The sequence below is a fragment of the Lepisma saccharinum genome, chromosome 24 (genome assembly GCF_977018435.1).
Source record: "Lepisma saccharinum chromosome 24, izLepSacc3.1, whole genome shotgun sequence".
NCBI lineage: Eukaryota > Metazoa > Arthropoda > Insecta > Zygentoma > Lepismatidae > Lepisma > Lepisma saccharinum.
Window position 1 is genome coordinate 45,400,025 of NC_139252.1, and position 25,911 is coordinate 45,425,935.

Here is a 25,911-nt window from a genome sequence, read left to right on the forward strand (position 1 = left end):
CAAATGTTGGAAATAGAAATTGTATTTACTGTAAATTTCCTTCGTTGCAGAGTTTGTGCCTTCTGATTGAGATGAAACTAAAATCTGAAGTGAGAGAATTATATCAGAAACTGGATGAGGAGGAATTATGTGAGAGGTAAACTTTCATTCTATTCCCCACATAGCAAAATACGAGGGTCATCCAGAAAATGAAGACCGTTTGGTTATACAAAATGAAAAACACAATATTTATTGGGAAAAAACAATTCTGTTACATACCTGAAGTTTCCTTCACTTCTCTACATAATCACCTCCTACATTTAAACATTTGTCGTATCTGGTCATGAGCTTCAGAATTCCCATGTTATACTCTTCTGCCGCCAGTTCATTAAGCCAGGTGATCACTGCATTCAGTGACTTTTCAGGTGTTCTTTTGGTGGATTTCATGCCAAAAGGCACGATGATCAATGCAAATCGTTATTGTGCGAGACTAAGAAAACTACGGCGAGCCATCCAAAACAGGAGGCGAGGAATGCTTTCTGGAGGGATTGTGCTTCTGCACGACAATACCCGCCCTCACACTGCTGGTGCAACTCAAGAATTGCTAAATCAATTTGAATGGGAAATTTTTGATCATCCACCCTATAGTCTGGACCTTGCTCCTAGCGATTTCCACCTTTTCCTTAAGCTGAAAGAGTTTCTGGGCAGTAAACGTTTTGGAAGTGATGAAGAATTGGAGAATGCAGTGACCACCTGGCTTAATGAACTGGTGGCAGAAGAGTATATCATGGGAATTCTGAAGCTCGTGCCCAGATACGACAAATGTTTAAATGTAGGTGGTGATTATGTAGAGAAGTGAAGGAAGCTTCAGGTATGTAACAGAATTGTTTTTTTCCAATAAATATTGTGTTTTTCATTTTGTATAACCAAACGGTTTTTATTTTCTGGATAACCCTTGTAACTGTAATATTTGAGATCCGAACATATAAACATCACAATTTCAACTTGTAGTATTGGAACAATGCATGCCTGTGCAAGTGATGGTACTGAATGAAAACTTTTTAATGATATGAGCTGATTTAATAGTTAAATGACCCCTTGGGAGTGTTCTATTAATCAAATTCTCAATTATGAAAATGGTTTGCCCTTTTTACCATTGTTAGTGGCAGTTCCATCATATTTATTAGCCACTATATTTGGGGTAGAAATATAATTTTTTGTCCAAAAAATGAAGATAAAGTTAGCAATTAATTACTTTCACGTTGAAGCTGATACACATCACTACACTGTCTATCCTATCGAATTTGTGAGATAGACAATGCAAATCAATGTCATTGTCCTCAATTATGTTGTGGGAGTCATTGCTGACAGAAAGCAAGATTGGAAATTGATACCTTTGCAGCACCCAGACATGTCAAAGCAAATAGAGTTGGGGAATGGTGTTGCATCTGGCAACCTTATGTAGATAATATAAATATGCAGGAAGGGAGGGAGGTGCCTCTAAGTGGGGGTTGGAGAGGGAGGGAGTTCTGTTGAAGACAGAGAGGTTGGACAAAGTAGCTTTTCTTCCTTACTCTTTTCAAGAAAGCATACAAATGAAACCACAAACAAATTTAAAAATGATTTATTACTTTATGTTTTCCAATACTGTTAATGTAAATGAGTGTGTTAATACATAAAAATAGGGATGGGACGATATGAAATTTTGGCCGATACCGATACCGATAACTGATATTCTACCGATCCGATATAAAATTAGAAATGGTCCTTGAAGAACCTACGAGGGGCGATCAGGTTGCTCTGACCCTAACATAGAAAGAGCGGCAATAGGGTTTCAATTATTTTTTTTATTTTGAACATACTCCCCTGCAACTCCAATGCACTTTTCCCATCGGTGCTCCAACGCCTGGATACCTTGCAAAAAAAAATCTTCCGACTGGTCCTCCAACCATGAGTCCACAGCCCTTATCACCTCAGAATCATCAGAATTTTTTTGCCCACGAATGTCATTCTTCAAATGTTTGAACAAATAGAAATCACTGGGGGGCCGAATCTGGGGAATAGGGTGAGTGGGGCAACAATTCGAACGATGCATCTGCGATAGCGGCCCTCGCAATGCGTGAGGTGTGGACAGGTGCATTGTCCTGGTATAGGAGCACACCACGGGTCAACATCCCACGCCTCTTTTTCTTGATGGAATCACGTAAATTTTTAATTAGGTCACTGTAGTATGTGCCAGTGATGGTTTGACCTCTTTGTAGATAGTCCACAAGAAGGACACCCTTGCAGTCCCAGAAAATTGAGGCCATCACCTTCTTGGCTGACATTTCCACCTTGAACATCTTCGTTGGTGGAGAATGTGGGTGTTTCCACTCCATGCTTTGTGATTTTGTTTCTGGGTCGAAGTGATGGACCCATGTTTCATCCATAGTTACAAATCGGGGAAGGAAATCGTCTATATCAGCACGAAACTTGTCAAGAATTTCTTGACTGATGAGCACTCGGGTGCGCTTCTGATCTGGGGTGAGGTTTCGAGGGACCCATCTTGCAGCAAATTTTTTCATTTGCAATTCCTGGGTAATTATGTTTTAAACAATACCATATGACAGGCCACACATCTCAGCAACAAGACGGATAGTGACTCGACGATCCTTCAGCACGATATCGTGGACTTTGTTAATGTTTTCGGTCGTCATGACAGTTTTTGGTGCTCCACCTGCATGTTCATCCTCACACGACTCTCTCCCACAATTAAACTCACGACACCATCTGTTCACCATACTGTATGAAGGAGCAGTGTCCCCTAGTGTATCCACCAAGTCCTCATGAATTTTGAATACCGTCCACTTCTTCTTCACAAAATATTTGATCACCGCTCTCACCTCAGTTTTCTCCATTCTGGCACATTGACGCAACTTCACTCAGTTAAACCCCTGTAAAAAGAAAACTGTACGCTACTCAGACTTACAATTCAGAATGAAAGCATATAAAGGATCACTAAACAATAACAAAATAAAAAATCAATCGTGACGTCATTCCTTCTATGTTAGGGTCGGAGCAACCTGATCGCCCCTCGTAAAAGGTTCATTGCGCTCCTTAATAAATGTGTGTTTCAAGGCGAGTGCAGTGCAAAAGAAGTTGCATATTTAGACATTTACTTTTTCAGAAAGTAGGGCATGGAGATTATCCATAAAAATTACAACAAAATGGCAGAATTTTGCACTAAATTATAAGATATTTATCGATATATCGGATTGGTAAAATAATCGGTAATTTTACCGATAAACCGATACACCGATATGCCTATATCGGCAGATACCGATAGAGTATCGATTAATGGGTCCCATCCCTACATAAAAAGCATAAGTATTATATTGAATAGACGTGCATGCCAGTGGCTAAAATGACAATATAAGGTAAAGTTCCCCGTGCATATAACACTGTACTATGAAAATTTAGGGGACGTGCTGGTAGAGCTCCACACATTCTCAATCTTGGCAATTTTTGAGGTGATGTGATCAGCACCATGCTCTGGCTGCCTTTAAACCCCCCACCCCCAAAGGTACTCATTTATTTGAGGCTGGATGAGCTCCAGAGTTGATTTATACAGAATCAAGGCTGGAAACAATTCCAACCTTAGATTGCCCACCACGGGAATTGAACCTGGGTCTCCCATGTGGCAGTCAGATCCCGTACCGACTAAACCACCACAGCAAAGTTATAATATGAGAACAAATTTTCCATTGTTATATCAGTGTGATACATTTGTTGTTGTGCTGGATATTTTTTGTAACTATTGGTGTTAGTGTTAATTACTGCATAAGTTTTTTTCTCTCTCCAGTTCAGTGCATAGGAAAATAAGAAGAGCGGAGAACTTGCAGTCAACTCCTTCGTGGTTTCTCCTAAGCGATGAAATTCAGAGATGCTTGTCGTCCTGTCAGATTGTATATAGTGGAAGTGATGGAGTTTTTCCTTTGGAAGGACAAGTCAATTGTGATATAAAGTTTATCGTTCCGAAGCTTTCAACTATTCTTGAAATAATTCTATGTGCAGCCCGAGTTTGTGGTTATGCTGAGAAATTTGATTCTTCATCCGTACCTAAAATCAACTTTGCATGTTTCCCACAAATTAAGGAAGATTTAATCAGGAAGTTATTTATAGTACTTGCCTATTCACCAGCTGGAGGTGGAAATGGTGATGCATATATGCATGTGGCAAAGCTTTGCTTTCAAATTGTGGGACATTTGCTAAGGCTTCCAGAAGTGACTTCAATGCCAGATGCATGGATTCATTCTTTAATACTTTTGCTAGCTTTGCCCTTTTTTAAGACAAGAGGGGAGCGTTTTTGCATTGATTCTGTTGCTGATGGTTTACTGCCAGTCATATACGACAGGATAGCAGGGAATGAAGGTAAGTGCTGGTTACATAATAATCTAATTGATTAACGAGGCCATTCTGAACACTTCCCTAACTTAGTACTCCGACAGCTTGTTTCTTTATACAGCATATTTGCAGAAGATACAATTCAACCTACAATTATATCAATATAAGCTGTATAAAACACACCTTATTACTAACTTTGTACAAGGATTATACCAGATGTGCTGGTTAAAAATTCTTAATTGATCCGAAAGAAAACAAGTGTATCTGGGGAGAAAGGTAACAAATGCTTTATTCAAAATATGCACCATCGCTAGCTATACATTGTGCCCATCAGTCCGTTAAATTGTGGATGCCCTTCCAGTAAAATCGTTCACATTTTGAGGTGATCCAGTCAGCAAGCCATTGTTCGACATCTTCGTAATTGTTGAAGTGTTGCTGGGAAAGTGAGTGAGACATCGATGAAAACAGTGGTAGTCCGAAGGGGCTAAGTCTGGTGCATATGGCAGGTGGGGCAAGAATTCCCAGCCAAGTGCAGAAATGGTGTGTCTGACGCCTTTCGCTGCGTGTGATGAGGTGTTGTCATGCTGCAAAATCACTTTTCTGTGTCTTGTCGCCCAAAATGGATCTTTCCCATGGGATGAAGACGATCAGATATGGTTTGGCGACCAACATTTAACTTCTCTGCCAGTTGTTGCGTTTGCATATCGTCTTTGTCCAACAGTGCTTGCAATGGGGTCTTAGAATATTTTTGGCTGGCCCGGGCAATCTTTGTCTTTCAAGTCGAAATCATCACTTTTGAATCGTCGAAACCAACACACACACACACACACACACACACGCGTCTTGCGTTAGGACATTGTCACCTTACGTTTCCACAATGATATGATGGCTTTCACTCGCGTTTTTATTTTGATTGAACAAGAAAAGCAGGACGTGCCGCACATGCTCCTTATTTGGTTTGAAGGTCGACATGTTTACCACACAAACCCAATATCACCATCACTCGCACTTGGTTGCACATCCACGGCATTTTGACAGGTACTGTCCTGGCAACACACTGACGTAACAGTTGGGACTGTACACCAACCCTTGCTTCCAGTGCCATCCATCGACGAAATTATGAATTATTAACGGGTACACCTGGTACTCTGTCCTGCGAATCTCTGAAGGTAGCGAATGAAAACAAGTTTTGCATAAGTGGTGACTCCAGAGGACTCGATCAGTGAACTCGTGAGAACAGAAGTGAGTGTGCACTGCTTTGCTCCACCATCCCGCTTTCTCCCCTTATATTCCATTGCTCAACAGATTCCCAGGACAGAGTATAGTGAAGAAAGTACAAAAGCTTTTCCTTAGGGTTGAGCTGATGCTAATGTATTGATATCTGCCGATACCAGTGGTTTCAGTGTCAGAAAGTGTCCGTTCAAATTTAATCATTGATACCAATGGATATTTTTCTGCAGCCTAGATATCTTGCAGGGTCAGCAAAGATGTCATGCAACACTTTTGCAGAGTCTGATTATCTTAGAAAGTTTGCAAAGTTCCAAATTTTCATTTGTTTTGCACCAATATTGTGTAAACAAAATAATGTACCAGGTGGTCATAGTTAAACTTTCCCTACTCTGAGCCCTCTGCAGCCCATTTGAAGCATCAGGTTGTGAAACTTGGTATAGAGGCTAGGGAGATGATGGGAAACTAAATGCTGACAAAAAAGGTAGTTTAACCTTTAAACAGCCAATGGGTCATGTATGACCCATGGTGCCGATTACAACATTCACGTGCTTTTAGGACCTTCATACTTGTATGTGAGGTTGTAAACGCTGACCGATGTTCAGATAAGACTTTGAAATGTTATGTGGAAGAATACCCGCCCTTCCCCCCTTTCTCTAATATGCAAATTTTAGCCAAAATGCAGGATTGTACATATTGCGTCAAATTTCAGCCTGTATGAGAACTGGGGACTTGACACAAGTTTCACTTTGTTGCAAAAGGTCTACTCTTTGAAAACAATGCAAAAGTTTGTGCCCTTTTTCCAAAATAATGGGAGAAGAGGGGCGAATGCCAGATTTATTTTTTTAATTGAAAATTGGGGACTTGGCCTCTCCCAACCCCGTTTTTCTCACTTGGGCTTTCTGAATTGTACATGGCCACGTTCTCCGATGTTCTTGCTTTCAATCAAAAGTTATCCGAAGTAGATTGCTCAAATAGTCTCAGAGATATAACGTTTTTCTGAAATAAGTGTAAAAATTTAAAAATCACGCACAAAGAGGGGTTACTTTCGATAACCGGCTCGGCTGTTTAAAGGTTAAATTTTCACCACCACATGAAAATGTGCTGCTGAAATCTGGTGCACAGTGAACAACATCCTGCGGTTCAGTCACCGATCGTGCTGTCTTACACTTCCAAGGGTCATTCACATTAACTAAATATACGCACAACATTCACGGACGAAAAGCTAGAACGTAGTAAAAAATGAGCGCCAATTCTTGCACCTGCTTGAAATTATATTTTTAGACAATGCTGGGTAACCCCTGTTGCCACTTGTGGACACTTGTGCTAAAAAAAACAAAGGTTTCCTTCAGCGTGCTTCGAAATTCCATTCTCACAACGCAGATTCAACAACTAGTCTTCCCCCTCCCCCCCTTCTGCTTGCGCCCTCATGGAATACTTTCATTTTGACATCGGATACTGATAAACAAGCTTCCTTCGAATTCACTTAGCAGGAGGGAGTGAAAAGCATTGCTTTAGAACAACAAAGCCGGTCTTCCTTTGTTGGCAAAAAATTGACCTTGAAAAGAGACGCAAAAGAGAAGTCTCTTTCCCCGCCTTTCCCCCTCCATTTTCATGAAGACAAAAAAATTGCAAAAAACCATTTCTGTTAAATACATGTGTTAGGAACAATATAAAAAAATAAAATTGAAATTCTAGCCAAAAATAGAAAAGTTATAACGTCAAAACTACGACCTTGACACAGCATTTCAATCGAGACTCTTGGTTCCGTGAGGGTTACTTTTGGGTATCTCGTTCGAGATGCTTGGGTGGCAAAAGGTTAAACGCTATATAAAATGTAAAGCACATCTGAGAAAATTACAAAGAAACTTAAGTGGGAGCATACTTTAAAAATTAATAAACTTTGTCCTTCATATCTTCATTATTCATATACTACTACATTTATTTTTCAGATGTTGAACTTAAAATAATATGCATTGATTTCATCCAGTTTGTTCCTAACGACCTACTCCTACAGTTTCGCATTTCAATGGTGCTACGTGGCTGGGAATCTAATATGACAGAATTAAGAACCCAGGTTATTAGGTGCATGCCATATCTTGTAACTGCTGCTGAGATGGAGTCAACTGAAAATTTATTGTCAATTCTGATGTCAGCTGCAGTTACAGATGATGAACTGTATCATGTTGCAGTCTCTGAAGTGTTGGCATCCATGGCGTGCACTCTAGCCAGTTCAACATTCTGTGTGAGGTAAGTTCACATTTTTTTGAGTATGAAGTACAGTAAAATAATACTACTAACAATAATTTGTTAAATTCTTGTTTACTTTCTTCTACATTATCATTTATACTTGTTAAAAAGAACACAAAACACACAAACAGGACTTTAAAAAACACTTAAGAGTTTGTCGAAGCTTTCGATTCCATCTTGGAATCATCATCAGGCACTACTCACTGTGTACAGCGAGTAGGGCTAGCGGAACTTGAACTGGATCCCCTTCGCTGTCTCTCGACCAGCCCTGATGATGATTCCGAAAAGGAATCGAAAGCTTTGACAAACTCTTAAGTTCATGATGGTTGCGGTAAACGCAGTTTAAAATTACTTACATGAAATTTAGAAAATTTCGCACTTCCACATTGCACAATTTAATGGTTAAATCCAATTAAATTGTGCAATGCGGAAGTGTGAAATTTTCTAAATTTCACATAAGTAAACTCTTTAAGTGTTTTTTATCTTCCAGTTTTTGTGTTTTGTGTTCTTTTGAACAAGTATGTTACTGACACGTGATGTAAGAATTATTTTCTTGTAGTTTACAGTTTTTACAAGCATAGGAAAACAGTAGGGATGTGCCGAAGCCGATTACAGATGTATTAAAATCGGCAGAAATTGACATCGGCATCGGTATCAGAATCGGCAAAAATCCGATATTTAAACCGGTACAGATTATACTAGAGTTTTACCTTCTAACAAGTTTTATATTCTAGTTTTGTAAGATTTATTGAAAATTTGGTTATGATTCGTCATTATTGTAGAGTTTTTGTAATAAAATTATTGCAAACTCTCATTCAGAGATCAACCTAACTATAAATCGGAAATAAAACAGTACATTGCTGTTGTATTGGAAATTCAAAAATTAGTATTCAAACCTCAAGCAAGTGCTGAGAAAATACTTGGGCATACCTGCTGCATCAGTATTCAGTGATTGAGTGTTCAGTGTTGCTGAACAGATTTGCGATAAGAGAAGAAGTAGGTTACTTTCTGAAGTGCTTCCAAATCTCATATTTCTGAAGTTGAATCTGGCAGAACAGGAATTCATTTTGCATTTCAAAGAACTGCTTGTGTACTAATGTTAAATCTCTAGGTTCACATAACCTTTTGTAGATGCAAATGTACATTCACATCTCTTGAGAATATATATGTATATACATATGATATGCAATAGAAATGTACATACCAAATTTATTTTTGTCATGCTGAAAATAACATAATTTCTTCACATCCCTAGAAAACAGTTTTTCATTGTGACATTTCAGGAGAACACACGCTCCCTTCATCAGACATTTATTTTCCTTTTGAGTAAAGATACAGTTATAACAATGGTTAGCAATTTTTTAAACAAAAAGAATCCGTTATATAATGGATGTTGTCTTATAACTGTTTTCTTATGCTTGTAATAACCGTAAACTACAAGAAAATAATTCTACACTGCAAGCAATGCGTACATACAAGAAAAACTGTGATGTAAGAAGTTTTTTACTACCATATTATCATTTATGTTAACTTTCAACAGCTTATTCTCTTGCCTGGGCATGAGCATTTTTTTGTGAGTGTCCCTTCATCAATACATCCTAATCATCGCAATTAGCCAAACATGTGCTGTGAGGCTTTTATGCACATAGCTGCAAGAAGGGAAATATTTATGTAAAAGTGTATTTCGGTGTACATGCTCTGGCCTAGGTTGCTTTTTGCTTGGTAGTCCGGGAAGCCAACCGTTGGGTTTTCTCGGCTTCCCCGTTTGAAAGGTAAGAATAGGTCCTTGCCTCGGTGGTTGGGGTGGGTTGTTTGTCGGAGGTATAAATACCGGTTCCGACTTGTTACGGGCTCTCATATCTCAGAATCCCAGACTCGCAGAGACTTCTATACAAGGCCTGATGGAGTGAGGTCGTTTTTATGGATATATAGGTAGTTTAGGGACCTCTGCATGATAAACTGCAGGGGCAGGTTAGCGCTATGGTAAATAGTGCGCTCGTAGCTCTAATAAGTTGTACTGCACTTAATACGAGGATGGCATAAGGACCTCTGTGTGATAAACTGCTGGGGTGGGTTAACACTATGGTAAATAGTGCACTCATAGAGTAAAGTCTTGAGATAAGTGCAATTCTCTGTGTTATGGGGCAAAAGACAACCGGGAGCAGCTGATAATGGATTTGTTATGGAAAGATGTTTATATGGCAAAGGGTAGAAGTGTAAATAAATGTTGTACATAAAGAGATAACTACGTGAGACGTCATTCTTGCCAACAGAATGTCATTTCTTTACAACACATGGCAGAAAAGCGACATAAAATAACAATTTCAATCAATCATATTTTTTTATCATAAACTTGAAAATGTTTTTATTTTTGTGACAGCTCTTTTTATCTGTTTACATATGTTTTTAAAGGTATACAGAAGAATCATTACCAAAGCTTCGTTTGCTGTGCAAGTCATGTGATTGTGAGGAGATAGCCACATTAGGATACCAATGTAGTGAGGAACTGCAAATATGTAATGTAGTGGAGTTTGAAGACACAATTGAGAATATCATATCAGTGCTTCGTAATTCTTCAACTGTAGTAAAATGCAATTTAGTAAAATCTTTTAAGAAACTCTCGGGCCACATTCCATCACTGTGTTCAAGAACTACAATGTCCGAGTGTTGTCATTTTTTGCAAGATCCTGAGTTTGAAGTGAGATTGCATTTTTCCAAGGAGGTGAAATATCTGATCTTTCAGAGTAATTGGCTTGAGAAAATGGAGAAATTTTCACAGGACAAAAATATCGTGCTGTCTGAAGATGATAACCAGTGCATCAAAAGAGCTACAGAAATAGTTTTTGTACTTAAGAAAGAAATCCTGACAGCTTTAAGGTTGAACGTGCCTGTCAGTAATGCTTTAGTTGAAGAAACGTTATTGACTACAGTGAAAACTATAGGGAGGTATGTATACCATTATTTTCTATTTTTTTATCAGCATCAAGCTCTTCCTTTGTCATGAAAGCACACAAATGAAGCCAAAGACTGTAAAAAAACATACATCATTGTTTTATGTTTTTTAGTTTAGCTTTGTGCTGAATATCAAATTACTTTTTTAAACATTAATTTTTGCATAAACAGTGTTTCACTGTAAATAAAATGAAACTGTAGCTCCTGCCTATGAATTCATAGGTTAGTACTATGAACCAGAAATCAGAATAGTTTTTTAAGTCAGAAATGTGAGACTAGATTATCATTGTTTAGTGCACATTATTTTGTGTTGTGATTGTGTTATTTAAAAAAAATATATAAAAAAATAAATAATGTAATCACTTTTTCAGTTTACCTGGAGAAAGTATGCTATTGGATTGTTTTGTGCTCCTTTTGACATATGTGTCATTTAGTGAAGCCAGTTTAACACCTATTGTTCCAAGTATAATGAATGATATTATGCATAGCCATAGCACAAATCTAATAGATACATTTAAGAAGTACAAGAGGAAGATATGCACAGTAAGTTGATGTTTATTTTATATCACTGTTATTGAGCAATTGCTGCTGCACTTCAGCTAACTGAATACAGTTAATTTTCAATTTAAAGTCTTGCGAACGTTATGTTGTTCCAGTTCTTGTGAGTCTCGCAAATGAGTAGGTAACATTTAGAGTTGGCCACACCACTCCTTATACCATTTTCGCTGTTTTAGAGTTTGTGTGTGTGTGTGTGTGTGTGTGTGTGTGTGTGTGTGTGTGTGTGTGTGTGTGTGTGTGTGTGTGTGCGTGCGTGCGTGCGTGCGTGCGTGGGTGGGTGCGTGCGTGCGCGTGCGGGGGCGTGTGGGTGCGTGCGTGCGTGCGTGCGTGCGTGCGTGCGTGCGTGCGTGCGTGCGTGCGTGCGTGCGTGCGTGCGTGCGTGCGTGCGTGCGTGCGTGCGTGCGTGCGTGCGTGCGTGCGTGCGTGCGTGCGTGCGTGCGTGCGTGCGTGCGTGCGTGCGTGCGTGCGTGCGTGCGTGCGTGCGTGCGTGCGTGCGTGCGTGCGTGCGTGCGTGCGTGCGTGCGTGCGTGCGTGCGTGCGTGCGTGCGTGCGTGCGTGCGTGCGTGCGTGCGTGCGTGCGTGCGTGCGTGCGTGCGTGCGTGCGTGCGTGCGTGCGTGCGTGCGTGCGTGCGTGCGTGCGTGCGTGCGTGCGTGCGTGCGTGCGTGCGTGCGTGCGTGCGTGCGTGCGTGCGTGCGTGCGTGCGTGCGTGCGTGCGTGCGTGCGTGCGTGCGTGCGTGCGTGCGTGCGTGCGTGCGTGCGTGCGTGCGTGCGTGCGTGCGTGCGTGCGTGCGTGCGTGCGTGCGTGCGTGCGTGCGTGCGTGCGTGCGTGCGTGCGTGCGTGCGTGCGTGCGTGCGTGCGTGCGTGCGTGCGTGCGTGCGTGCGTGCGTGCGTGCGTGCGTGCGTGCGTGCGTGCGTGCGTGCGTGCGTGCGTGCGTGCGTGCGTGCGTGCGTGCGTGCGTGCGTGCGTGCGTGCGTGCGTGCGTGCGTGCGTGCGTGCGTGCGTGCGTGCGTGCGTGCGTGCGTGCGTGCGTGCGTGCGTGCGTGCGTGCGTGCGTGCGTGCGTGCGTGCGTGCGTGCGTGCGTGCGTGCGTGCGTGCGTGCGTGCGTGCGTGCGTGCGTGCGTGCGTGCGTGCGTGCGTGCGTGCGTGCGTGCGTGCGTGCGTGCGTGCGTGCGTGCGTGCGTGCGTGCGTGCGTGCGTGCGTGCGTGCGTGCGTGCGTGCGTGCGTGCGTGCGTGCGTGCGTGCGTGCGTGCGAGCGAGCGAGCGAGCGAGAGAGAGAGAGAGCGCGTGCATAAGGAGTTGGTAATAATAGTACATGTATTTAATACTAAATGGTTGATTTCGTTTAACTTTTTGCAGATTCTATACTCAAAGCAAGCTTTTTGTACTCTGTTATTATTTAGCAGGGATGGGCCGATACCGGTAAAATACTGATATGAAATAAGGGCTGATATCGGTAAAATACCAATATAAAATTTACTGATATGGATAACCGATTCTACTGATCCGATATAAAATTCCAAATGGTTCATTGACATCCCTAATAAATGTATGAACCAACATTTGCAAAGCAAAACAAGCTGCATATTTAGACATTTATTATTTAAAAATGTACAGAATAGATATTGTTCATATCCTAAAGATTATAACAAAAATGGCACAATAATGCACTAAATTGTAAGATATTTATAAATATATCCGACGATGGGTAATTTTACCGATATGCTTAAATCATCAGATACCGATAGAGTAACAATTTATCTGTCCCATCCATATTACTTAGTAATAGTTTTGGAGTACTTTTCAGATATTTTTTCTTTCTTTAATTTACAAAACTACCTACTTTCTTCCACAGACAATGGCGAGGCTAGTTATAATACAGAAAGGAGAAGGAGATGATTATTCAGTTGGTTGTCTTAGGAGAATGGCTTCACTGTTTGAGTTCAGTAGTGCCAGAGAATTTTTGCAGAGAAACATCTGTCATTTTCTACCTACTCTTATTCTTCAAGCAATTCAGCTATCTGAAACTTCACCAGTAGTGAGCACCCTAAGCCCCCTGTTGCAAGTAGATGAGAGAACTCTACTTACTCAACATTTTCAGGTAAGAGAAGCTGAAAAAAAATTACTCCCTTTAATATGTAATAAAAAAAAGTTTGACAACTGTATTTTGCTAATTGCAGCTACTGCTTCTTTCTCTGGTCTTGAAGTAGGGGCCTCATGTGACATCAGACTATATAGTACTTTAAGATATTGAATATCCACTTGGATTATTGACTTCCAAAGATAACTAATTGAATCATTCAAGGTGATAGAGCCCCACAGTGTTACTATGCAGTAGGTTCTTCAGTAAAAGCAGGTTGTGCATTCAAAACTTCGATACAGTGCAGTTTCCAACAACAAAATGCAATATCAGAGAAAATAATTTTTCTAATTATATTTTCAGCTGATTTTTGCTCACAAATATACAGAGTGGATTAAAAGTCACGATCATATATTAATTTGTTGTTGTTGTTATTATTATTAAAGAAAATGCTGTGATCTCTCCAGAAACTGAACTGAACAAGTCAGAAAACCAAACATATGAGAAATGCTGCACGCTGTCACAACATGGCTTTTAACTGCAGCATTTGTACTGACCTCTTTTGGAAAACAGATGAAGTATTGCCACACATTCCTCGCAACCTGCATATTTTTTTTTTACATCAATTTCATTTGTGAATAATACATTCTTGTACTGTAAATAGTATTCAATTGTTAGTTTTTGTCCATGGTGTACTACTGTTAAGGCCGAATCACACGTAACTGGATATCCATTTAGTTGGCGCTGAACTGGCTACCTGCCCGGATGTGATGGCTGCCTGGCTGACTGCTTGACTGGTTTGGAGGAATAGGACATGTTCTAATTGCTACTTGCTTTCCTCGACTAGATTCTGTGGAATAGCCAATCAGAGCAAAGTTTCGCCATGTGAAGATAATCTGTGAGTTTGCAAAGGAGCGTTTTATGTCTGTGGTTTCCGAGTGCTAGATGTTTTTGTCTCCGTTTCTCGATAATAAAAAAAGTAAAGAGATGATGTGCAGTGCATTCGTGTTTAGTTCATTAATATTTAGACATTTATGCATGCAAAGCAATGAGATGTGTACATGACAAATATGATTAGCTGAAAATTAAAATCCTTATTATTACAAGTGCATTAATAAACACAGACTATTAATAAATGTTTGACTTTTTTGTGTGTGTGAATGAGTCCTGCGAATATCATGTATGAATATGCATCTCTGAGTTCATCAAAAAGTTTGTTTGGTACGCAAGGATTACTATATTTTTTCGAGCCAATCTCTAGTCCATACTTTTTCTTTTTTAATTTTTAATAAAAGCACAAAGCAGTATTTCTCCTACAATATTCTTCAAATTGCTACTCCATCTTTAAGCCGGCTTTAAGATCCTTTAGCATTTTTGCTAGCATATATGCTATGTAAATGCTTCCTGGCTAGCTTTTGCAATTGCAATGTATAACGTATACAACATGAAAGGCATGTCGAGTTACACCATCTATGCTGAGTGCACTGTGTTTACATTTGAAACAACTAAAATATTCTTCCATACGTGTACAGTAAACGTTGTTCAGTATGTACTTAAGCAGCGCCATTGTTTTGTACCTAATAACGTTTTATACGAAACGTTATTCCTCTTGGTTGAATAGTTATCGGCTTTTAAAAATGTGAAGTGATACATTGTTCACATCTCACGTGGTCGCAATTACAACTTCACTCATGCGTGACCTAGATGCGAGGCGAAAACTAGCAAAAGGATAGCCAGTCCAGCGCCAACTAGGGCATACCTACTGGAAATCCAGTTCCATGTGATCCGAGCTTTAGTATGTGCAAGACAGTGTTCCACTGAGGTGTAAGGGGTGACCAGATACCCAAATGTCAACATCACTTCCATGGAGTACACCCTGGCCTGTATTTTGCGGGACTGCATTTATCCTCATCTTTGCAATTAGCCAAAAGGTGACAGGGAAAAAAAAAATTTACATTTTCTTCATTGCTGAATTTTACTTGTACTTGTGTCTAATTACGTTGTGCTTTTGTTTACACTCTTGAGAATAGCATTGAATAATTCATATCCACATTGTGGAAATGTTAATGATGATTCCACTTTGAATTTCGCAGTATGTGATGATTTCAATCCTAATAGGAAGGATTAAGGTTATTTTCATTAATTCTATAACCTTATCAATATATGTTTTCAATAACTTTTATTCTGTGTTGTATTTTCTTTTTTACTTTCAAAATTTGTTACACAAAAAAATTGTGAGAAAATGTACATAAAATATTTACCTATTATTTTACCGATCCGATATATCGATAAATATCTGATAATTTAGTGCAAAATTCTGCCATTTTGTTGTAATGTTTATGGATAATCTCCATGCCCTAATTTCTAAAAAAGTAAATGTCTAAATATGCAATTTCTTTTTCACTTCAATCACCTTGAAACACACATTTATTAAGGAGGTCAATTAACCTTTCAGGTTCTTCAAGGACCATTTCTATTTGGTTTAGGAATTAATTCGTGCACCTGGACAAGAGATGGCGTAACGAGCGTATCGTCCCACAGTTCCGTGTAGCCACTCCTGTCAGCGCGCATCGTTCGTAGTATAGGGCAGTTGATTGACGTGTCAACAACAGCATTTTGTAGTCAACTGAACATGGTGCAGTTCGTGCCAGATAAAGTGTTTTGCGGGGTGTTCTGCTTCATTACTTTAACATGCAGAAAAGTGCTACCGAAAGTCATCGTATTTTGGTGGAAGTGTATGGTGACCATGCGCTAGCTGAGCGAACGTGTCAGAAGTTGTTTGCACGGTTTAGAAGTGGTGATTTCAGCCTGGAAGACCAAGAGCAACCTGGACAGCCAAAAAAATTTGAAGACGAAGAATTGAGAGCATTGCTCGATCAGGATTCGTGTCAAACGCAGGAAGAACTTGCAGAAGCATTAGGCGTTGATCAAACAACAGTTTCCAAATGCCTCAAAGCCATGGGAATGATTCAAAAGATGTCACATTGGGTTCCACATGAATTGAAAGACAGAGACGTTGAGAGACGAAAAACCATTTGCGAATTGCTGCTTCAAAGACAGAAAAGAAAGGGGTTTTTGCATCGCATTGTTACTGGCGATGAGAAGTGGATCCATTACGAGAACCCGAAACGAAAAAAGGCCTGGGTGAAGCCAGGTGAACCAGGTCCATCACAACCGAAACGAGATATTCACTGTGCAAAGGTTATGCTGTGCGTATGGTGGGATATGAAAGGTGTGGTGTACTATGAGCTGCTGCAACCGGGTGAAACTATTAATGGAGAACGTTATCGGCGACAATTAATGTGTTTGAAGCAAGCTCTGGCCAGGAAACGACCAGAATGGGAGAACAGACATGATAAACTTATTTTTCAACATGATAACGCTCGCCCACATGTCGCAAAACCGGTCAAAACCTATTTAGAAAATGTTGGATGGGAAGTTTTACCCCACCCGCCGTATTCACCAGATGTTGCTTCTTCAGACTACTACTTGTTCGATTGCATGAATAACGATTTGATTGGACAGCGGTTCACTTCTTCAGAAGATATCGAAAAATGAGTCTCTGACTGGATCGCTTCAATGGATGAGGACTTCTTTCGCCACGGAATCCGTAACTTGCCTGACAGATGGGCGAAAGTGGTGGCTCGTGGTGGACAATATTTTTCTTAAGGTATTTATGTATTTTGTGTTTGAACTACAGCTTCAATGTGTGTGTAACAACCGCACAAATTAATTCCTAGACCAAATTATTTTATATCGGATCGGTAGAATATCGGTTATCGGTAAATTTTATATCTTTATTGGTATCGGCCAAAATTTCATATCGGCCTATCCGTAACATGTTATATATCTGTGGAAAGAGGATGTGTTGTAGATTTCAGAAGAAAAATGTTAAACAATAACACTGGCTTTAATGCATGAAACTGGGAATGGAACTAGCATTTTTTTTTGTGCTTTTTCTTAATTATAAGAAGGAAATGTTGATTTATGAGGAAACTTCTTTCATTCTCTGTCTAAAGTTCATTAAAATTTCATTTTTTAACTTCTATACCAAATAAAAGTGTTATATTTCTTTTACAGCATGTATATCCCTTTGTCTACATTCATGGGAACAAATATTTGATGCAAGTGTTATCTTATGTTGAGGACAAAACAGGCACACCAGTTGGAACTTTGATGGAAAATACTTTACAGGTAAGTAGAATTTTTGAAAACATAACAAAACAGACAAACAGCATGATAAAAAACACTAAGGGTATGTCGAAGCTTTCGATTCCATCTTGGAATCATCATCAGGGTTGGTCGAAAGACAGCGAAGGGGATGCGGTTGAGGTTCCGCTGAGGAGTTTGGTTTTAAAGTTTGACCATGTTATATCATGATAAATAAAGATTTCAACATAAATTGTCGTTGAGATTATTTGTGGTTTTAATCATGTGTACACCTTCCTTAACATCCCGTTCTGTTTTTCATTTAGCCTCAGCCAAAATGGAAACACAATCCTGTGGTAATTATTTCGTTTCTATTACGTGTTTGGTAAATCTAAAAGAATTTTCTTTCCTGCGTACTTTCTCTGTGCCACTACTTTGTTGATATAAATATATGAAGTTGAAATTTAATGTAATTCTCTCTTTATGTTACTTCAGATTTTTGAGATCACACATTGTGAATCTGTGTAAATCTCACAAAAGCAACATAAAAATATATATTTTACATTTTCAATTTCCTTCTTTTTTGTCCAGTGACTTTGTATCTGAAAGCAATACTTTGCCAGTAGGTAGAGGTAGAATTCTTAAGTTGAAGTTCTGATATGGTTTTGATTTCTACATTGTTCTTTTTTTTGGGGGGGGCAGCTTCTGATATTGCAGTAGTTAATTTCATTGCCCAATGATTCTTAAGTTCAATTTCTACTGAAGGCACACAATTCAGTTGCTTGGATTTTGCTTGGAACAGCAGGTCACGTTCTTAGCTTACCTGTGCATGAAGATATTTTATAGATGGGACAGATTAATTGGTGCTCGATCGGTATCGGCAGATATAGTCATATCGGTGTATCGGTAAAATTACTGATTATTTTACCAATTTTATTAAGGAGGTCAATGATCCATTCAGGTTCTTCAAAGACTATTTGGAACTTTATATCAGATAGGTAGAATATTGGTATCTGCAAAAATTGCATATGGCCCATCCCTAAGATATCTAAGACAATTTTGACACCCTTTTCTTGTTTTGTTTCAGAAACTTGTGAAGGAGTTTCTTTTTTACTACCACGAGGCTCCTGATCAGGTTGTAGCAGCAATAAAGAGCTTGGCAGAAATCGATGAAACATGCCGAGGTGGTGGTCCAAATATGACACATGCAGAGCTGGTAAGTACAAAATTGTAATTACAGTATATGTTGCAATTAAATCTGGTATTTTACAATCTATTTTATCTCAGTTTGATGTCATTCATCAAATTGTTATTTCAGGCGATTTTCTTTGGAAAAGAAATTTGACATATAATTGGGTTTTATTGTCAAAAATGAATATTGTGTTCAGCCCCGTATTAATTTAATTAATTGATTTAATTTAGAATTACATTAATTAAATTTATTTTTAATTTTTGCACAATTTGCATTTCAATTAAATTTAAATTCTTAGAATTAAAAATAATACAGCTTCAAAATTGTGCAAGAAGAGGAGATTTTTGTGCGTGAATAACAACTGTCTCACAAGTGAATCTATGAATATTTTAATTTATATTTAAATTAATATGGTTGACTGAACCGATACCACTCTGAATAGTATTACACCAATTCATAATAATACTAATACTGATGCTTGAATATTGTAAGACATTAAAATAGATAATCAAGCAGAAAACATACATTGGATTGATAATATTAGAAAATACATATTTCCAACTCTGTATCTTCAAATTGAAATCAGAGAAATGTTTGTGAAGTTTGAAACACTGCACCAGGAAGTATTCCACTTGGAGGAAAATGCCATCAAGTTATAATACAAATATATAATTTTCCACACCTTGCTCAATGCTGTATAATAGACAGACTATGCACTTTCAAAGACTTGTATCCAGTAATGTAGAGTAGTGGGCAAGAAGCTAGATTATAAAGTTTTTTTTGCTGCGTATTATATAGCATTTGAAGTTGAGTTTTTATTAGGACTGAGCTGATACCAATGCTGATGTATCAGTATCAGCCAATACCACTGGTATTAGTATCAGAAAGTATTGGTTGGATTTTATTTACTAATATCAGGGGTGTAAGGGGTGTTCCTTCCACATAGTGCACCCAATAGTCAACCTCACTTCCCCATAGTACACCCTGGACTGCAGACTAACGAGGCTCTGGCGACTGGCCCTATAGCTAATATAATTTTGTTGTGTTGTCCTGTGTTTTGTCCTTATTTGTGCTGAGTGCTCCTTTACAGCCTCAGATTTTAACGAAAGTCAGAAGATTTTAATATTTTAGTTATGCAACGTTGGAGTTGTTATGTGTAACAATAAGGGGCTGGGCCCCGTATAATGTGACGGGTGCATAATAGCCTTAGTGCTGACGCACCCAAAATTTTAAATTCAAATCAAATTTACCAATATCAATACCATTTGGAGTTTTGATCATTTGCGGGATCTGCAAAAATGCCGCATGATATTTTCACAGTCTAATTATCCTAAAACTGATGTAAAATTTCAATTTCTATTGATTTTGTACCAATATTATGTGAAAAACTGTATTTTGTTATTTCATAACAGGTATTCTTTTATATTTTGCCATCTGACTACCATACGAAAGACCCAGTATGACAGATATCGTCATATGGCTTGTTTATCTTACAGTACCTATACGCATGTAGGATAATTAAAGATGATTAGTACACGTCCATATACCCAGTATGCAAGTAATTCAGAGAATTCACGAAAGATGGAGTATACGTGCTGTTAAAATTAATTTCTGCTCATGTTAATTTAAAAAAATAGCGATAGATGGCACCAACAGAGATTTTATGAATAAACTGTAAATTTTCGAGTTGCGTCTCGTGTGGATATCAAGATTATGATAAAATCAATTTTTATTAGTATTTAAGCTTTCTGTTAATACATTTTGACCTTATGTTATAAGATCCTTTATTTTGATAAGAAAGACCACGAAATGTTTGGTGTCGCCTTATGCATATTTCGGGCTGATGGTGATTTTACCAGGTTTTGCAATTTGCACACATAACCTTAAGGTATAAACCATACAGTGTGTTATTCTCCATTGTTTCACATAAATAAAACAACTACCAGGTGTATAAGCTTAAATCTGCTGTTTTGTAGTCAGAAAAACACATTGTTTGTTCATAGAAAGCAACAAGAAATTTATTCAAAGTACTTGCCCTCGCGAGCTACACATTTTGCCCACCTCGGGCAATTTGTGGATACCACGCCAAAAAAAGTCCTTCTCTTTCGAGGCAAACCACTCATCAAGCCATTTTCGGATGTCTGCATACGGATCGAAGTGCTGCTCACCGAGGGCGTGCCCCATCGACGAAAACAGATGGTAGTTGGAAGAGGCCAGGTCTGGTGAATAGGCGGGATGGGGTAGCACCTCCCAGTTGCATGTCTCCAAGTAGTTTTGGACCAGTCTTGATGTGTGCGATGGTGCGTTGTTGTGGAGGAAAATCAGCTTGTCATGTCTTTCTTGATAATCCGGCCTTTTGTCACACAGAGCACGGTGCAATTTGATCAGTTGTTGGTGGTACCAGTGGGCAGTGGCAGTTTCACCAGGTTTCAACAGCTCAAAGTAGACGATACCCTGTTGATCCCACCAAACACACAGCATCGTCTTCCGGCCGAAGCGATTTGGTCTTGAGGAAGATGTTGATGGTTGGCCGGGATCAACCCACGATTTCTTGCGTTTAGGATTCTCGAAATATATCCACTTTTCATCACCAGTCACAATCCGATGCAGGAAAGACTTTCTTTTTTGTCTGGCAAGCAAGATTTCGCATGTGTTTTGGCGTCTCTCCAGCTACCGTTCGGTCAATTCATGCAGCACCCATTTTCCGATCTTTTGAACCTTTCCCATGGCAAGTAGACACATGGAAATGGCTGCTTGAGTAACACCCAATTGCTTGGCAAGCATCTTTTGCGTTTGGGTATCGTCCTCGTCCAAAAGAGCCTGCAATTGATGATCCTCAACCTTCCTGGGCCAATTTTCACGCTTCTTATCGCTCAGGTCAAAATTGCCGTCTTTGAACCGATGAAACCAATCCCTGCACGTTGTTTCCGATACAGCACTGTCACCATAGGCCTCCACAAGCATTCGATGCGATTCGGCAGCCGATTTCTTCAAATGGAAGCAGAAAAGCAGAGCGTCTCGCATATGCTCTTTTTCTGGCACAAAAGTAGACATGCTTACCACAGGAACACTGTCTGTTGTTGTCTGCACGTGCTGACGATGTGCACTGATTCGTGTTGGCAGATGTCCAACTCATACAAACACCAGGTATGGCGTGCCCATGGTAGCTTCGTATGCTCACTAACGCCATCTATGAGCAAACAGCAGATTTAAGCTTATACACCTGGTATGATTGTTCAAATGTTTATTACAATAAGATCATTGATATATTAATACTCAATAATATGTTCAGGAAAATTGTTTTGTTAACCCGTCACACTGGGTTCGATCTCCGGTGGTGGTGAACCTGGATTTTTTTCCACCTGTTCAAGTGGCTCCAGCACCCACCCAGCTTCGTACAAAGTGGGTACCTGGAGGAAACTCTGGAGGGTAAAGGCAGCCAGGGCGTGGTGCTGCCCCCACCTTCGTGTGTGATCAAGAAAGTGTGGAACCCAAACTCCACACCCCCTATATGCCTTCGTGGTGTGGTGCAAAGCACAGGGGAGAAAAGAATAATAATATTAATCATTATTTTGAACAACTTTTAATTGTTACAATTTTTAAGCATCGGTGTCAATATCAGTGGGAATCTGTATGGATATTCGTTTACCGTAGTTTTTATTATCATGTGAATGCTTATTTTTATTTGCTATGTGGTTGTTGTAGTGGTTAGTAATGCTTAATAATTTTGTCTGTTTCCTTTTGTAGGTGAATTACCTGCAATCTCAGTTGTTAGGAATTCTGGTTCACTTTGATAACAAGTTACTACGAAAGCATGTTGCAGATTCTGACAAAGGATTACTACTTCTTTCTCTCGCGAGAGTTACAGAGTTAATGGGCTCCACAAACATAACTCAGTTTAGTCTGAAAGTTTTGCTGACATTAAAAAGTGCTCTCAGTTTGAATCTAAAGGAATGTTCAAGTCAAGTTTTCAGAGCATGGAAAAGTTTTGTAGAAACGTAAGTTTGTCAAATGCTATTCACTTGTAACTGTATGTAGCTATACCTTTTACTGTGCTGGTTAGCAATAATACCAGAATGCTCATGCGGTATCATGAATTCTGATTCAATAGAACATAGGAACTTAACTCTGCTTTTGGATATTTATTTATTTAACAAAAATTCCAAATACAGCGTTAATTTTACATTGGAATGTATAACAGTAGAAGAAGAATAAAAATAACAACAAATAATAACATAAACAAAAATTACATCATATAAAGACCCTCACATGTTTTTGTACAATAGCCTTTTAAAACTTCCCTGATTATCAAAAATGTATATTTGATCTGTTAACATGTTGAATTGGCTGGGTAGTCTGTAGAGCAAGGAACGTTGTATGAGGCTTAACCTTGGCTTCTGAGAAGCGAAAAGTTGAGTGCTTCTTGTTTTGCGAAATGGCACTCGAAACTTAATTTCCTGAAAAAGGCGGTCACTTGTGATGGTACCATTAACAATTTTATGAAGGAATACATGGTCTGCCAATTTATGTCTCTCGTGAGGTGGTTGGATATTTAAAATGTTTAGAAGAATAGGCTTTTGTAGGTGTTTAGTGGATGGAATTCGGTAATGAACAATGGCCAGGAAGAAATTTAAAACAGAATTTAGTTTATCTAAATTTGAAGGGCATGCCATAGACCAGACCAGAGAACAGTATTCAATTTTAGGAGAAACGAAAGATTTGTAAAAAAATGCTGAGAGCAGACAGGTTGTTCATTTTGGTAAAACGAAAGAGTAGATCCAGCATATGCATGGAACCCTTCGTGACTGCAGAGATGTGTTCATAAAAGGAAAGTTTCTCATCAAAGATGACACCGAGTTCCTTCTGTGTGGCAACTCTTTGAACACAATTATTATTTATGAAGTATTTTGTGTTGAATGTGTTTTTCTTTAAGGAGAACGTCATTGTAGTACATTTTTGAGGGTTAAGTTTCAAGTTCCATATTTCACACCACTTTGTCAGGGAGTCTAAATTCTTTTGCAGAAGTGCCATATCACTGAAATTTTATATTTTACTGTAAATTTTGCAATCTTCGGCAAACAAAAGGAGGTTTTTACAAGAGTTGGAAAGATATTCTGGAAGGTCATCAAGATACAGGATGAAGAGAAGAGGTCCAAGAACACTGCCTTGGGGCACACCAGAAGAAACAGCTTGATAAGAAGAAGAGATTCCGGAAAGTACAACTTTTTGTTGTCTATACGCAAACATAAAATGCTGGTCAGAAGGGTTCTGTTATACTGAGATTATAATTCTTTGGACAACAGGAGACCATATTTCATTTTATTGTATGCATCATATATGAGATTCTTACTTTAATAGATATTAATAATACGTAACGATAAATTAATGATAACAATAATTTTATAATTAGACCTAACCAAATTTTTTTAATAGGGGTTAAACTGACCTCATGAAAATCCCATACATGTACGGTAGCAATGCTGCTCGGTCACGGTGAAATGTCGTCTGCTCCACCCTGCCATTTTGAAACAACAGAGTTAAAAAAAAGTAGCGTAGGAAAAGGGAGTTGGGAGAGTTTAGTAGCAAAAGTTGAGCTGCAAGTGCATCCACTGTGGTAGCGTCCCAACAGTTGCGGAACTGTTGTGCCGAGTAGATACGGCCAGTAGATTGGGAACTCAGTGTAATATGTTTATATCTGATACATTCACATTGCATTTCAAGTTCTAACATGTATAAATTTAACATATTTTGCTTTGTTTTAACAGTGTTGATATTCGTGCACTGGGACCATTACTTAGCCAAATAGTTGTATCGCTGGAACAGCTTTTAGAAGAATTTCCTCAGGAAATTTCAGAAATTTTGAATTTCCTTATTGTTGAGAACGAGGATGAAGTGTCTGAATATTTGAATGAGTTGCATTTCCTGCCAGCTATTGATATTTTGAAGGATGTAACAAGAGTCTTACAGAAGTACACTGATCCAGGGTAAGTTAATCATTATGCTTATTATGTGTGTTTTGAGTTGTTGAACAAGTATGTTGTCGGCAAGCAAAATAAGAAGTTTTTTACTGTCATATTAATTATTATGATTATAATCCCTAATGACTGAGCCACGGTAGCTGACTCGTTAGGGCATCTGACTACCATGCGAGAGACCTGGGTTCGATCCCCAGTGGGGGAGAACTGGGATTTTTTTCCACCTGTTAAAGCAGCTCGGGCACCCAGGCACCCAGCCAGCATTGTATAAAGTGGATACCTGGAGGAAACTCTGGGGGTAAAGGCAGCCAGGGGTGCTGATCACATTAACCTTGCCTTTGGCCATGATCAAGAAAGTGTGGAGCCCTAACTCCACACCCCTTATATGCCTTCGTGGCATGGTGGAAAATCACGGGAGCACTTTACTTTTATAATCCAAGGCATGGTGATTAATTATAATGGATTACGAAGGATATTTCTCACGCTCTCAAGACAAGAAAAAATATTGTATAATTTCAGACTGTGTGTTCTCCATGTCCTAATTGTTTATTTATGTTGTGATACTTTTTTCTTGTTTCAGTTTCAAGCATGTCTTTTTTTAGTTTGCTAGTTATTAAAAGTGCTGTTTTAACTATAGAAATTAACCATGTGAGGTTATTTTTGTTATATTATGGTTACATGTACAAAATGCAGCTAACATTATATCAATGCTCATAAATATCTTGCAACCTTGATTTTTACATTTTCATGGATTTACACTTTCCTGCATTTTTTTTCACTTCAGTCTCCCTGCAACATAAAGGTGGGGTTCCACTGAATACCATTTGAAAATACAGTAAGATCAAACCTCATAGTCATAACTGTCATGACGGGCAGTGTCAGAAGATAGCAAGTATTCTAATTAAAGGTAATATGGGTTGCAAATATTCTAATTAAACGTGATATGGGGCTTCCCATGTCAAGTGTTCTTGCGACAAGTTTGCCCCAGACTTTAGAAACCTTAGTTATTTAAGAGGCTGGCATTTCTTCGGTTCATCGTCCATGGGTATATCGTAAAACTGCGTAAATGGTGCCCTGGATACTCAAATATTTATTGTGTTATCCACCCTTAATCCCCTCCCCCCAAAATTTAGTTCATAAATTGGAACTCATTTTAAGAACCTT

At 39.0% G+C, this 25,911-nt stretch overlaps 1 protein-coding gene across 1 annotated transcript in view; it reads left to right on the top strand.

The window, feature by feature from the left end:
• LOC145977942 (serine/threonine-protein kinase ATR-like) overlaps window positions 1-25,911 on the top strand; it is a 109,937-nt gene that overhangs the window by 26,922 nt on the left and 57,104 nt on the right. The window contains exons 9-18 of the mRNA XM_083110276.1: window positions 51-136; window positions 3,821-4,389; window positions 7,542-7,839; window positions 10,252-10,785; window positions 11,163-11,334; window positions 13,207-13,452; window positions 17,512-17,625; window positions 18,668-18,796; window positions 22,520-22,770; window positions 24,538-24,756. Coding sequence (XP_082966402.1) covers window positions 51-136; window positions 3,821-4,389; window positions 7,542-7,839; window positions 10,252-10,785; window positions 11,163-11,334; window positions 13,207-13,452; window positions 17,512-17,625; window positions 18,668-18,796; window positions 22,520-22,770; window positions 24,538-24,756 — 2,618 coding nt within the window. The remainder of the gene's footprint in view (window positions 1-50; window positions 137-3,820; window positions 4,390-7,541; window positions 7,840-10,251; window positions 10,786-11,162; window positions 11,335-13,206; window positions 13,453-17,511; window positions 17,626-18,667; window positions 18,797-22,519; window positions 22,771-24,537; window positions 24,757-25,911) is intronic.